General features: G+C 47.7%; 1 protein-coding gene across 2 annotated transcripts; it reads left to right on the top strand.

The window, feature by feature from the left end:
- The first annotated feature begins 1376 nt into the window (after positions 1-1376).
- Positions 1377-15305, top strand: LOC135831050 (uncharacterized). Of its 2 annotated transcripts, none has more exons than XM_065343298.1 (9): positions 1377-2110; positions 3388-3437; positions 4173-4822; positions 6350-6500; positions 7646-8108; positions 9035-9078; positions 11463-12154; positions 12716-12902; positions 13848-15305. In XM_065343298.1, the coding sequence occupies exons 1-9, from the start codon at positions 1590-1592 to the stop codon at positions 14951-14953; spliced, it is 3864 nt and encodes a 1287-aa protein (XP_065199370.1). In that variant the 5' UTR covers positions 1377-1589; the 3' UTR covers positions 14954-15305. The 2 variants fall into 2 exon arrangements, with proteins under 2 accessions (XP_065199370.1, XP_065199371.1); XM_065343299.1 differs by having other exon boundaries at positions 13852-14138.
- Positions 15306-15331: the final 26 nt, after the last annotated feature.

The following is a 15331-nucleotide window of genomic DNA, read 5'->3' as shown; positions in this document are numbered from 1 at the left end:
GCGATGTAGCAAATCAAGCATTGCTTGAAGCTCCTTCTCGAAATTTTGATGATTTTCCATGGTCGTTTCGATACTACAGCTGGACAAATGAGCGCAGTCTCATTTTTACTGTGGAATCAGTGTGGACTGCACTACACCTGTCATAATTTCAAGTGCTGTCAAGAACAAACATGATAGGAAACGTCTTGGAGAGCGCATCCAAAGCGCTCTTTGATCGATGTAATTGTTACTACTCGAAGGAGAAACTAAGACTGAGCGGTTCTCTGTCGAAGTGCAATCACACAGCTCAGTCACCAGGTCACACTGACAGTCTGTACTAGCTGTGCTGGCTAGCTCGCATGCTACGGCACTCACCTGTACGGAACACAGGCCAGGATACGATGGCGGATAATAGTCTACAGTGAAGGTGCGAAAACTCGCAACATCGCCGCATCACGTACTGGTACATGGTACACACCAGTACAGTTTTCGCTACATCCAAGTCGCGGAGCGACTGAGTTTCCACTGTAGATCTACACACTGATACCAGTTGCCAGTGTAGTCGCACACAGCTACAGATGAGGATGGAGTCGATAGTGACTAGTCCACTGCCTGGCCAGGCCAGCGCTGCTCTGGAAACCCAGTGAGTCGACATACATGTACATGTACGTGTCAAAAGGTCGTCTCGCTTCCGGTGTATAAAAAACTTGATTTTCTCTCTCTCCAAGTGTTGTATGATCTGAAAGAAGAATGTCAGTGCGCAAGTGGTGGGGGATTGTATTATCTGCATTTTGACATACATATCATATAATGGGATCCATATATGGTCGCGCGGTGCAAACCTCTAACTAAAGACCACCTGCCACTAACGACCACTTTTCCGGGCACCAAGGGGTGGTCGGTAGTTACAGGTTTTACTGTAGATTCTACATCATGTACTAGTAGTACTACTAGTTCGTGTCAGCGACCACATCGCATGCGCAGTTATCGATAAGAAGTCGTTTCATAAAAAATAATAATAATTATTATTAATAGCACGGCCCGGCGCGGAGATGGCCATACTAAGCGCATGCGCGTCCTGACATCGGTTTCGCAAACGCATGCGCCTTCGTATTTACGTGACTATGAAGTATGATGCGGGTACCGGGTGTAGCACTTCGTGACTTGCAACGCGCACTTCAGCTTTGTGGTCTGCAATGTAGTCTGCCTCAAACATAATCTTGGGCATGCCAGCCTGCGCACAGACATGTTCACATACATACTCAATCTATAATACACCCACACAGGCGATTCGCTTATCGTCGCTGCATTGCTCGTACTTGTCTTGTAAAAAATGTTCAACTATCTATACTACTATTACTAGCGGTACTTTTAGTGTTGTTCAATAGACTTGTAAGTTGTAGCTTAGTTTAGTAGATCTACCAACCAGTTTTGCTACACTAACTCTTCTCTCTTGTACTGTCTCCGTCGATCCACTATTTTTTAATATCTGTACGCCAGTGGCTCTCCAAGCCCTTGGCCTTGCGTTTTACTTATCGCTTGCGGCTTCGACCTGCTTCCCTCTGCCACCGAGTTGCAATAGAGTAGATCTCGCAAGAAAGAGAGAAAGTATGGCGACTCTGATCGAAGATTCTGACCCATGCAGTGATGGGAGCGAGAGCAGTGCCGAGGAAGATCCCTTCCAGGTCCAGGACATCGACAAGATCGAGGAAGATCCCTTCCAGGTCCAGGACATCGACAGGATGCTGGTCGAGGATGTGCGCTTTGAGATCCAGGAGATACTGCGTACCGTGGACAGGGAAGAGGGCGAAACGCGTGAGATTTCCATCATGCCGCCACTGCACGTACGCCAAGCCATCCTCAAAGACGAGAACTACAAGGACATGTATGAGCAGCTGGTCGCTGATCAAAGCAAGGCGAAAGCGACCGACGCTGATCAGGCCGCCACTGCGGATAACACACTAGCAGCTTCGCACCAGGGTGATGCGCAATGGGACCCGCGCGACAAGCAGCAAGACAGTGAAAACAAGGAGCGTATGATCGACCTGTTGACGGCTGCCTTCTACCGGAAACATTTGGAACTCGCCAAGCATCGTAACCAACTCAACTGTATGATCAAATTGGTCGCCGGGTTAGTGTTGTTCTCTAAATAGTAGCATGATATGGATTATGCAGGGCAAGGCAAGAGTATGAAGTTAGTTCGTTGTTTCTTGTTACAGTGCGCATATCCCTCTCAGGAGCATCCGGGCAAGGTCGCCTTAGTTTTCACCTGGGATAGACCATCTGACGAATAGAACACGGTGGTGTAACTGCCAGAGTGTTCGGTAGCACAATACCTTCAACAACAACTACCATAGTTGCACTACACACTAGTACACAGACTCAACTCACACATACTGGTACGGGTAGTCACTGTATTACAGTTGCCACAACTCTTTCCGTTGAAGGGGAACACATTTGTTGGTATCTGATGGTGGTAAAGTCTAAACTCAGGTGTGTCTTTAGACTAAAGACACACCTGGTGAAATGGTGGTAAATACACGTCTGCAGCCTGCGCAGCATACACGCCTGCAGCCTGCATACACGCCTGCAGCCTGCATACACACACTCTCAAAGCTGCAAAGTAATTAGTTACAATCTAGACTAAAGCTCTCCTTCTCATTACCCCTGACTACCATCAGTTCTGACCACAATCAGTTAATGTATGGCGCCTGGCCAATGCATGGTTGGTGGCGTGGGTTCGAGGGCTTGAAAGTGCTACGTCACAGCATAGCAACAATTTCAAAAATTCAAAAACTGGATCCACTTGGATCCAGTTTTTGTATGGATCCAAGCACATTTCAAGCGGTCTTACCCACAGCATGGTGATGTAGCCAGTGAAACTGACTGATTTGGCTACTGGGGGCGGGGTTACAACTGGTGGCGAAATAAAAGTCACACCTGCATGCGACATGAGTGGGTTGCTATGCACCCACATACTTAGGCAATAGCAAAGTCACACCTTAGTGGATCCAAAAATAGAAATCTGATGTCAACTTACTACTCCCTGGCCGTTTTGACGTCATCACTTTCAAGCCCTATTTTGCCAGGCGTGCCTTTTGCCAAAATAATAATTATTATTCAGCCACATTATACAGCAGCAGCTGAGTATTCAAATTCATTTTCCTGGAACACATTGATGGCCAAAGGTTCAGTATGTCTGTCCAGCGAGGTTCCACCAGGCCTGCAGGACGTTGACATGGAGAACATACATGTGGTGTGATCAGATGCCACTTAAATGCATAGGGTTCGTCTTGAAGTTGGAAACTGGAAACGGTGCATGAGAAATTGCTTTTAAAATCGTGTAGATGTATTTGCAAAGCATGGATATCTGGAAATCCCCTCTGCTCCTGTTTCTGCGATGCGCAGTGCCTGGGTCGGAAATGAAATGGCGGTGCGACATCTATCGCATGTTGTCGGTGAGTATTCGTTAATCAAGAGTGCACACTGCTTGTGTGGAAGTATGCTACAGCCAGCACTAGTACTTTCAATGCATGCAGCAAATGTTTTTCCCCACCATTTCTACATTGTTCAGTGATCATGATTATGATGATCAAGGAAGCAGTACGGCTGGCCGACTAGGAGTGTAGCAAGTGCTGAAAGTACACTACCTAGACTTTAGTAGATCCACCCAGGGTGCACCCAAGTGAACTGTATAATGTATACGTGTGGCAGTAACATTGTTTCCAGCCTCAACTTGTCGTGACATCCCCGGGAATCGGATCAGAGCCTGTGAGCAAAATTGGGCACCCAGGACGGATACATGAGTCGTGCTACCTGCATTGATCTCCTTACTGATTGAAATAGATATGTACTGCCTACACTTTGCGCGGCTCAGGCACAGTTACACTGTGCTGTTTCTCAGTATTACTAACATTACTCTTTGGTTAGGCTGCCAGCGCTTTGCCGACTCTGGGCAATTGGCGATGATATCCAATGCCGTCAATATGACTGGCAAACCGTGATTCATTTTTCTGATCAGTAGAGTGGAGGTTCAAGTAGACCATATGGGACGATGCTTTGTAAATTTTAAAATGTCTTCTCGAGAGGAGTTGAGAGCAGGGTGTTCGGGGCTGAGTCACGTTTTATTGGACAAACCACTGTTAACTTGTGCCATATTCCCCTTGACTCTTGGCATTTCTTTCCAATCCCAGGTGAAATGCCAACATTCGTCTTCCCGAAAGCCATCGGTCAAGCCGAACAATCCAATTCGGATATGCCCCGTGACCAAAGCGACGAACAGAAGAGCGAGGAGAAGGGTGAGGAGAAAAGCAAGGAGAAGAGGGAGGAGAAGAGCGAGGAGAAGAGCGGGGAGAAAAGTGAGGTTGACAGCACAGATGAACCTGAGGTCAGCGACGATGTCACGTTAGAGGATGCCCTGATCGAGCCGGATGTGAAACGGACCAAGGCCATCTTGAAATTTCTGGAAGCGCGGGAGCGTGGCGCAAGACGGATTAGTCCTCCTGTCTTTGCTGATCTCTCGTATCTCCGCCGCACGACACCAATAACTAGTGAGGAAGAAGAGGACATTTCTCTCATCCCCCGCCAGACTGATGTCGTCCCGACACGCTACATATCCCGGTGTCAAACCAATGAACAGTTAGAAGCCGAATTCCAAGAGATGAAGGCAGAGCATGAGAGGCTCCGGGAGAATTTTCGCTTGCTGCTGGCTGAGCCTGCAGACACAGTTTCGTTTTCACTGCTGTTGGCCAATGGTGATGTCAAGCAAGTAGAGAAGGATGTCAACAGTCCCGAAGGGGCTCTCATTCTGGAAGTGAAGGAGCAACGCCGCAAAGCCAGAAAGGTAAGTTCACATTACTCATCTTAGTCATGTGATATGGGCAGTGAGTCATCCTGGTGTTTGAAATACAATGTACGACAAACACTTGGCCATTATTGTGCTTTGAATACAGAATGATGTATGCCGCGCATGCCACAGTCTCACCAAAGAAGCCAGTTTTACCTGGGCCGAAAGTTCTCGTGGTGCCGCGGAACGGAGTGACAGACTGAGAGTCATAGCATCACGATCGTGCCTCAAAAGGCAGGAACTGAGTGACGTGATGTACATGTAGCCTTTGTAGTCATTAGAAAGGCCTGCACACATTCAGCGCAAGTGAGTCAGCATTTCCGAAACGGCTGTCGACCGGGAAAATTTGACCAGTTCTATGGACACATACATATGTACTTGTTTTCTTTCAGCTCGCTGGTTGAGTCCACTACTTCTTAATGAGCTCGCAACCTAACCCAGCAGCACTGGAAATTTCCTGATCCTGCATACTGGTATTAGTTTAGTCCCACAATCTGCGATAAAATGATCCGCTGTAGCACCTACTCCACTTTTATGTTTATGTATCTATATCATTCGGATCTTCCCAAGTTGTACAATGTACTGTTGAGATACCGAATTCAAATAAATCAATACCATACCAATACCATCCTGAGTGTGCTCAGCCATACGTGGTTACAGAGTAGGACCCGGTTGAAGCCATTGAAAACTATCATAAGTGAACTGTACCATACCATTAAGTGAGGTACAGGTCTATCCGCTCGTTAGTAGAAACCTGGGGGGGGGGGGGGGGGCATTTTTTTTGTCTCGTAACGAGTATTATGTATTATGTACTAGTACTAGTATCCGGACTTGTATGTACGAGTGCTACCGTATTTCCCCGATTATAAGTCGCACTTTTTTACACTAAAATTCAGGGTAAAAAGGGGGTGCGACTTACAATCGAGCGTGACTTACTACTGAAGTGAATATATCGCAACAATGTTGCTCAAACCTGAAAATGGGGGTGCGACTTATAATCGAGTGCGACTTACAATCGGGGAAATACGGTAAATGCTTTTCAGGTGCCAGGGGATGTTGGATAGTTGTCTAGTAACGAGGTTTGTCTTGTAGCCAATGTTGTACCTGTAGGTAGACCAGTCCTGTAGTAAGGTTGCGTACGCCAAATGTCATGCCAAGAAAGCTCTGCCAACTTGTGACCTAAATCTATAGTGCTGCTCGATAGAATCTGATTGTGTGAGTGTAGTGTGGCGCACTGTGCCATTCCATAGCGGCGCAGTGTGCCATTCCATAGCGGCGCAGTGTGCCATTCCATAGCTGAGCAGCACTGTAGATCTACATGTAATCCAACGCATGTCATGATGAGTACCAACATGACATCCTAATGTTCATTCCTGACACAGAGTGAAAGAGTGAGAGCGAAGGCAGTAGAATGGTGTATTATCTCATTTTTCACCTCACTACAGGCAAGTTATAACTGGAGTGGTTATGCGGAGGAACATTTTGTGTTTTGTGGTTTGTGTTTGCGTGCCTCATTTTCTACAGCAACAGTTGCGTGCACAGCGGCAACTAGAGTTGATTCAAGCACGCTCTGAGCAGGCAAGGCAGGCTCATACCAAGCACAGTGTTAGAGCGTGGTCTCAACCAGTGACTGCCCCGGCTACTGCCCCAGCAACCGACACAGCGAATCACGCAGGTAATGTAGCCGTATCACTTTTAAAAACATGTATTGATCACAAGGACGACGGCTATGAAGACGATGATAACAACAACAACGACGACGACGACAACAACAACACCACCAGCAGCAGCAACAACAACAACAACAACAACAACAACAACAACAACAACAACAACAACAACAACAACAACAACAACATCTCTTATTGGCCACTGGCTATCGTGAGAATAAAGATTTGAAACAACAACAACAGCAGCAGCAGCAGCAGCAGCAGCAGCAGCAGCAGCAGCAGCAGCAGCAGCAGCAGCAGCAGCAGCAGCAGCAGCAGCAGCAGCAGCAGCAGCAGCAGCAGCAGCAGCAGCAACAACAACAACAACAACAACAACAACAACAACAACAACAACAACAACAACAACAACAACAACAACAACAACAACAACTACAACAACAATGTCAACAACACACGGTTGGCATGTATGACAAGTTCAAAACGCAGTGGAGTGTGGTTTCATTGTGCTTATGAGTGCGAGAATAGTCAGTAGTTACTTTGTGACGCGTTCAATTCAACCATCCTGCTTACCATGAACCAAGCCACCATACCATAGGAGTCACACACAACAACATGTAGAATACAGTACTGAAGTATAGTCCCTGTACCCGGCTACACTAGTGTAGTCCTCCAGCCCTGCAGTACTCAGTGCCGTGTAGCAATACACACTGAGCATTGGCACCCAGTATAGGAGGGGCAGTTAGGTAGTTTTATTCATGAGTTTAAGTTTCACAATAGAACGATCATCAGGTAATCTCTACCCCACAGTGTTGCGGGTGAACAGGCTCAAGGATGCTGCCACCATTGGGACTCAGTGTACACTGTGCTCGCGTTAAATTTTGACCACCGAGGAAAACTCTGCCAGTGATTGTCTCCAAAACACTTGTTTGTCTCTCCTCCTCCTTCAACTCTGTTAGGTGAATACTACACTGAATAGCCATCACATTGTGTGCACAGTGCCGGGGCAGTCAGAACAGACCCAGTCCTGGTAATCCAGATAATCGTCGCGCCAGTTCAAATTCCTAGAACAAAGCCAGTGCAAGTTGTGACCGTGCAGAAAATCAGGCTGTCAGTCTAATGGAGGATTTTGTGTGCTTGTTTCCTTCCTCAGAAGCGCCACCAGAGCCGGATGGTGTGGAGGAAGAGAAGGACGAGAAGCTTCTTGTTCATCCGACAGCCGAGATTCCCAAGGAACCATTTGCATGGCTTGAGAATGTAACAATCCAGCCTTCCAAAGACGGCGGTCTAGACTTTGTGCGTGCAGCTGTGGAGCGACGCCAGGGCTACCTCCGATCCAAGCACGAATCGAAACATGACAAGCACGCACACGAGTACATGTCTTGTGCTCAGTCGAAGCATGGCCCTTGCCTTGACTGCACTCTGATCCGCCGGGAAGCAGACCATGCCGAGTTGGACCAACAGAAGAGACTCTTCCGAAAGCGTGATTCTGAGCGGCAAGAGGCAGCCTGGGCATTGTCCTTGCCCGAACGGCCTATTTCGCCAGTCATGAAGGCTTCTTGTGACCCAGCCAGGCATAAATTCACATACACCAAAGAAGTAACCCACAGTATTTTGTAAGTAGATCATGGTAGACGTGCGTAAAACATATGCTCTTGAACCTCTTGAACTTGAACATACCCCCCCCCCCCCCCCCCCAGAGTGTGCAATTCCACGATGGGTACTGACCCGGCAGAATTTCAAGTTGACGTCATTTTCGTGATGCACTGTGCATACACTCATAATCAGATGTATTTTGGACCTGTGGTGGACAAATCAAATTTTGATCCTGTGCAAACCAGTTCACGGAAACATGTGTGATGCGTTGACAACCCATAGAAGCATCGTAAATCACTCGTGTGAGAAGAATTGTATCATAAAAATGGCGTCAACTTTAGATTCTGCCAGGACAGCCTGAGCCGGGTATGCGGGAGTTGTTCCGACTCTTGGTGGTTATACGGTTCTCTCAGTGTTCTCATGCATGTTGCCTGCATGGATATCACCACCACCGCCACCACCGACGCCACCACTCCGTATATCTGGTGTCAGGTGAATACTTTGGTCCAATCTTCCTCGACGTAGAAGATGCTTCTACACACACATACACATGTACAATGATCAAAAATCCGGAGCTCCGTTTGAGTCATGCTGTAAAAAAATTGGTAAAATATGGAGCAGCATTTCCATCCCTAGTGCTGTTGCGATAACGAACTTGAACGCAACACATTCAGTATCTGAAGGCGTAAGTGGTGGATGTTGGCGTTCACTGATATGCTTGGAATGTCGAATATTCCCCTCCACTGCAAACGGAAATCTTCCTCATATCTAGTTAGGATTTACTCTATCTAGTTAGGATTTACTCTATCTAGTTAGGATTTACTCATATCTAGTTAGGATTTACTCTAACTTGTATTATCATCAGTCACCACCACTAGTCTTGACATTCTATAAAATATATTTCAGTTTTTCTCCCTTCTTTCATCTCTCCCGATTTCTACCACAGGCCGATACGTACTGAGATCCGGAAAGGAAACCTAGGCTATTTGGGTAAGAGACTGTATAACAGCGGCTTGCATGACTAACTAATACAGTCAAGAGATTCAGTGGAAAGGAATGAGGCTGGGGTCCTTTGAAATACCGTTCAGCAACCAATAACCTGTACTGGCATCACACGGTCTGCATGGATACACAGCGTTGTTAGGCAACATGAGAGCTGCGTGTCACAATGTACTCTTTCATCCAGGGCACAATGATGCACACCAAATTACGCATGTTCATACTGTGCTGCAACATACATGTATACCAGGTGCTGTACGACCTATACTAACTGAATTGATCTCCTTGAAATATCAGCAACGCCGGGCACCAGAGTTGAAGCACGTCAATGCAGAAATGTGCGTATAAAAAAATTGAAGTTCACGCATCCATGTTAGGGGCCGTCCAAGGTTACCAATAATATTTTCAAAACGAAATGTTTTCGTTTGTGGGTGGGTGGGTTTGATGGAGTTTCGTTTTGAAAATAATTATTGAATGCTGATGGAGAATGCCCAGTTACTTCTGGGTGTCGAAAATTGACATCAATATTTTATTGAAATTCGTTTTACCCGCAGAAAAGGTGGGTGGGTGGGTGGGGGCTGAAAATTACTAAAAACTTTCGTTTTGTAAAAACAATCGGTAACCCCGGACAGCCCCTTACCAGTACATGTACTACTATAATAATTATAATTGTGCGAAGCTAGCTTGGTTTCCCGCTGCTAGATCACTTGATCTGACCTTGATGCTTTGAGCCAATTCAAGCGTTCTTTGTTGTCCACTAGACTTCATTGCAATCAGTTTGGTCAATCACTCTCAGGGGCGGATCCAGAGATCTCTACAGGGGGGTTCCGGTTGAACCAAAATTGAACAGCCAAAATATTATGGAATCAGATTGTTTTGAAGTTGTGCGGGACTGCGGGTGTAATCACGAGCCGGTTTACGACAACCCGATTGTGTAAGTTGGAATCTCATGCTTTTAAAACACACTACGGACACATATTCCTCCATCATCGACCACACCATAACTGCGCCTCCAGCCGGCCTCACACGTTGCCACAGCACACCACCATCGCTGGAGAGCGCAGTTGTGGTGTAGTGGACGGTGGAAAACCTGTACAGGGCCAAATGCCGCTGCTTACCCTACATTGTATACGTAACATTTAGTCCGGACACATAATCATAAGATGTATGCAATGACTGGCACACAGGTTCACTGAGGGCTTGAAGACCCTTTCAACTAACTTCTTGTGAAGATCGAATATGTAAGCCATGGGTACGTTGAGAGCCAGAAATGCGAAATGACAATTTTCCCTGTCCATTTGTACTTTCGGAAATTTTTAGCATTTTTACGTTGAGAAATGCTCTTTAATCACAGGACAAGAGCATTGTCTTCACTTGACAGAAACAGCAACAGTAAAACAGTGTCGACAATCCTTCCAATATCATCTAAAACACATCGCTGGCGCAGCACTCCGTTCCTGCGGAGGAACACCTAGCCACTACTGCAGCATGCTGCAGCAGGTAGAGATTACTGACTTTGCTTGGATGTCGGAGCTATCATCTTCTGAGGAGCTTGAACTCTACGTGTACGATTCGAAGTTCGTTGAAGAGTGTAATCAATCGGAACATCCTTTCTCTTCCGGAAAAAAAACTTGTGCAAGGAATACTGACCGCACCCATCCAGAGCAGCAGTGAATGACAGCGTCAATGGAGGTAATACTATATAAGTAAGTTAGTTAGGATCGTAACGTTTCGAAAGATCAAAAAGGAAACAACCACCCAATGTTGTCTCAGTACAGCGAACGTTTGTAAATCACGGACGTGAACACCAGCACAGACTACGTAGATCTACAGTATCGATCTATCGCATGCAGTGCACTGTACTCCTTGACTCAGAGACTGCGCTGTGGTCGGACGGACGTCCTTTTGTGCACACATGATATTTTTCGATATTTCTCAGCAGTACACTTTGCAAAATTTAGGGGGTTCCATGGAACCCCCGGAACCCCCCCCCCCCCTGGATCCGCCACTGACTCTGAACTCCACTGATGAGACGACCAAACAAGGTCGAAACAGCAGCATGCAGTCTGGACATTGAGTAGTACGACTATACTGTATGTCACGTTCTTTTGTGCTGCGCTGACGAGTCCACAAAGGACGAAACAGTTCTGTCCCACGCAGATTGAGTGTATGTTTTGTTCCGAAGTCATTCCAACAATACCGTGTATACAGGCATTCTGAACAATATGACTTGTGTAGCATGCACATCATCCTGAGCAATACATGTACCATGCACATCATTCTGACCAGTATCATTTTAGCAGCAAGTCTGAACAATACTGTATTCTAATGGCAGATGCTGTGCCTCCATTATTTTATATTTTACTACGGTGTAGACTTTCAGGCTGGAGTCAAGAAGCTGGAGCAACATCTTGCCCTGACCTCACCATGCACAGATGGACGATCGGCACAGGAGCGATACCAACAACAGATCGAGGAGTTTCGAAGAAAGTCAGCAGCCGCCCGGGTGCAGTTCAGCCGGGAAGAAGCGAATCTGGCAAGAGAAAAGGCAAAGAGTGCACATCCTCAGGTACACTTGTCCAGCAATGTTGATAGTCACGCTAACCATGCTAGCAACGCAGGCAACGTCGATAGGCATGCCAGCAGCTCAGACGGGCTGCTGTATGTGCCACCGGGATCTCCGGTGACTCGAGATGCAAGCAACTCACGCACCGCTCTCTTCCGCCACCGCTATAGATCAACGCTGCCCAGTTCACTGCCAGAGCACCAGGCCTACCGCAGCAGCCAGCTTGATCAACAGCAGCAGACACAGGTAGAGGAAATCAAGCAAGAGCAGCACCGGGAGAGAGCAGTCCAGCACTGCGTCGATACGAAGCAGCAAACTTCGGAACAGAGAAGTTCGGGGTTTGTACCAATGCGAAAAGATCCTGAAGCCGACCTATTCAGAATCAACGGCGCTGCCCAACATTACAGTCGCATGGCTTCAAACTCTGTGTACAGTGCGTCAACGTCGTATAAAACCGTGCGATTCGATAGTGGACATGTATCGCCACGTGTCAAACATCAGGTAAGCAACGAAGAATCGAACAGCGCCGAGCTGCCTTGTGTGTGTGTGTGTGTGTGTGTGTGTGTGTGTGTGTGTGTGTGTGTGTGTGTGTGTGTGTGTGTGTGTGTGGTGTGTGTGTGTATGATTGTGTGCGTATGTGTGTTTGTGTGTGTTTGTGTGTGTGCGTATGTGTGTGTGTGTGTGTGTGTGTGTGTGTGTGTGTGTGTTTGTGTGTGTGCATTGTGCGTGTTGTGCATCATCACCTATTTCTTCCCCTCTGAGTCTCGGTGCCACCTTGCACATGCACATGTCGTGCCTCGGAAGGTCTTGTATGCGCACCAATGTATACAGGCGAGTTTGAACTGGTCCAGCCAGTACTCAACATAGGAACACTATTGAAAACTCAAAATTCAAAATTCAAAATTTTCACAGGGCGTTATGCCTGCTTCGCTTGCAAAATTGCGTTGATTGATAGAACAGTGGTGTGGCCAAAGCCCGACCATCAGGACTGGCATCCAAACCCCTCACAATCCCACATGTCGAATGTGTTTCTTTTTGCTGCATGTCACCCTCGTTCACTAGCCCAAGCCGCTTGTTCCTGTGAACAATGGCCATGTCAGGGTCAAGGGAGGTGGCTTCGTCATGCGCACCAACCCGCCCAAGCCAAAGCCGCTGAAATCCTGCCTGAAGAAGACCAATTCAGCTTCGTACTTATCATCAGAGCAGAGTGGACAGGGCAGCTGGTCAGACAACACACGTCGGAACGGACGTAAGTCACTTCGCATACACGCTACGCCGACGACACATGCATGTATTCCACAGTTCCGTTACTAGTACTCAAGACATTGCGATCATTTTCTGTACTGTTAACGCGACATTGTCTCTGGTAACTTCAGCAGGCAGACCTGGGATGCAGAGGCAGTCTCTATCTACATGTGGCTTGGAGCTAGAGTGCACTAATCCTGGGTATGATTAGAATGATGTAAACTAGAATCTTGTGAGCAGAGCAAACCAATGATTGCGAGCAAGAGGTTCGTGCTTGACGTGAACCTCAGACACGTTCACCGTGCACAGGCATGCATACGGGCACACACGTCGGTGCGTGTATTGATCTGATGACTGTGCATGTTTCTCGACACTTGCTCTGGAGTCAAAGACACTGTTCGGTTTGCCTTAGTTTAGGCCCTTTGCACTTTGGTAGCCAGTGCACTCGCACCCCAGGGAGAATTACATCATGAAAAATAGGGTAATGCTTTTGATGCAAGTTTGTCTGTGCGTGCATCGGTACTTGACCAACTGTGTGTGCATGTGCCGTTGCTTTTAGATGGTACTTTACCCGAGAAAAAGCTGGAAAGGTTACCATTTGTTTTTTTTGGTTTTGAAAACGATCTATTCTGCGTATGGCTATGAGTATGAATACTGTACAGTTGGTGACTAAAGAAATCTGACCCGCGAGCCGAAAGGAGCACCAAGGCTCACGCAGCTCCGGTGGCCCTCGAATGGGTTCTAGGACCGTGCATGATGCAATCGAAATGGGAACGCGGCACTGCTTTCGACTCGCGGGTCGGATTAGTTTGGCCACGGCTGTAGTATGTATTCTCCCCAAGAGCCAACCTGCCAACCTGCCAACCTGACAACCTGACGCGGTGCAACACCGCAGCTCATGTTTCTGCGTGTGTTTCTCACGCCCAACTTGACTGTTGCTTGCCTTCAGATAGGATTAGATGGGGTGACACCTCCGTCGTCCACGTGCACCCGGCACAGTGGCAGCACCCGGCACAGTGGCAGCACACGGCGCACGCAGCGTACACAGAGGACGTCGGCCAGTGGAGTGAATTTGCCGTCAATCAACCAGCAGTGAGCAAGTCACCTCCCGCAACCGTTGTCGATGAACCCAACCACTCAGTGAACACTACACTGCCACAACAGTACAATACAGCCATAAATGCAACACAAGTATCAGAATCAACAACCTTGTCAGTCGAGTATTCAAGCACACCATTGCACACGCCAGCAGCAGGCGGTAACGTAACAAGTCCAGCAGGGGAATCTTTGGACAAACCATCAGATGCAGCTTTCGCCACTGCAGGCAGTGCAGCCGCAGTGCAGGCACCCACGCAGCCATCACAGACCAGCAAAACACTAATTACAAGCCAGGTAAACAACACGTCACCGAATAAACCCAATGTAGCCAATGTAACCATACCGTCATCCCGTGCATCAGCAAAAAGACCAACGTCATCAGCCAAAAAGCGACAGAGCACATCATCAAAAAAGGCCAAGAGGCCATCCATGAAACGCATAAACGAGCTTGCTAAACCAAGAGTCATTACCTCCAAATACAAGGAAGAAGTTAGACAGCCAAGTGCCACCCAGGCTCGTCTCCTATCCGCTGGTAGATGTGTCGTGAGAAACAAGCCTGTGCGTGGTCGTGAACCACGAGCGGCATCGGCACCACCGCGGTTGATTCCAACGCCAATATCGATAGTCCAGGAGCCTGACCCTCGAGCAATGTCCGTGAGCATTGAAGCACGCTACACAGGGGAGCTTCTCCAGACAAGGATGGAAGTCATCCCAAGAGTATACGATCTGCTATCAGAAGCTCCTCGGCTTGCTTCCTCAAGGCCGGTCTCTCGAGCGTCTCCTGCCAGCAACCGCAGGAGTGCACAACATGCAGGCACAACACCACCTCCTCTGCTGAGGCAACATCGTGAGCTGCTTCCGTCCGAAGATCAGTCGGCTCACCGCCAGTGGGCTTGGTCGAAGCATGAAGAAGGTCCTCTGTCTTTGTTCAAGGTAATCGGAACGAAAGCAACTTGATGTTAGTATGTGACTTGATGCATTCCCAGACTGAACGGTGTATGCCTTGAGACCTCTCAGTGTTCATTCAAGCTTCATTTCTGGTGTTTACACTGCACACTGCAAGCTGCAGTCGAATGCACATACTGGCAGCTAGTACACACTACAGACATACGAGTGATGATGATCGCAGCACATACAGCAGGGTATTGTGTATACATGTACAGGTTAGGAACATGATGATATACACATTGTTCACCTACTGCTGTTGCTGCTGCTGCTGCTGCTGCTGCTGTTGCTGCTGCTGCTGCTGCTGCTAGGACTATCACTGGAGTAGTATACAGTATCACATGATCTTTCTCTCAACCGGTACGCGGTGGAGACTACTACTTGTACAGA

The sequence above is a fragment of the Sycon ciliatum genome, chromosome 1 (genome assembly GCF_964019385.1).
Source record: "Sycon ciliatum chromosome 1, ocSycCili1.1, whole genome shotgun sequence".
Taxonomy (NCBI): Eukaryota; Metazoa; Porifera; class Calcarea; order Leucosolenida; family Sycettidae; genus Sycon; species Sycon ciliatum.
Note: the sequence above shows the minus strand (reverse complement) of the source record. Positions and strands in the feature narration are given on the sequence as shown.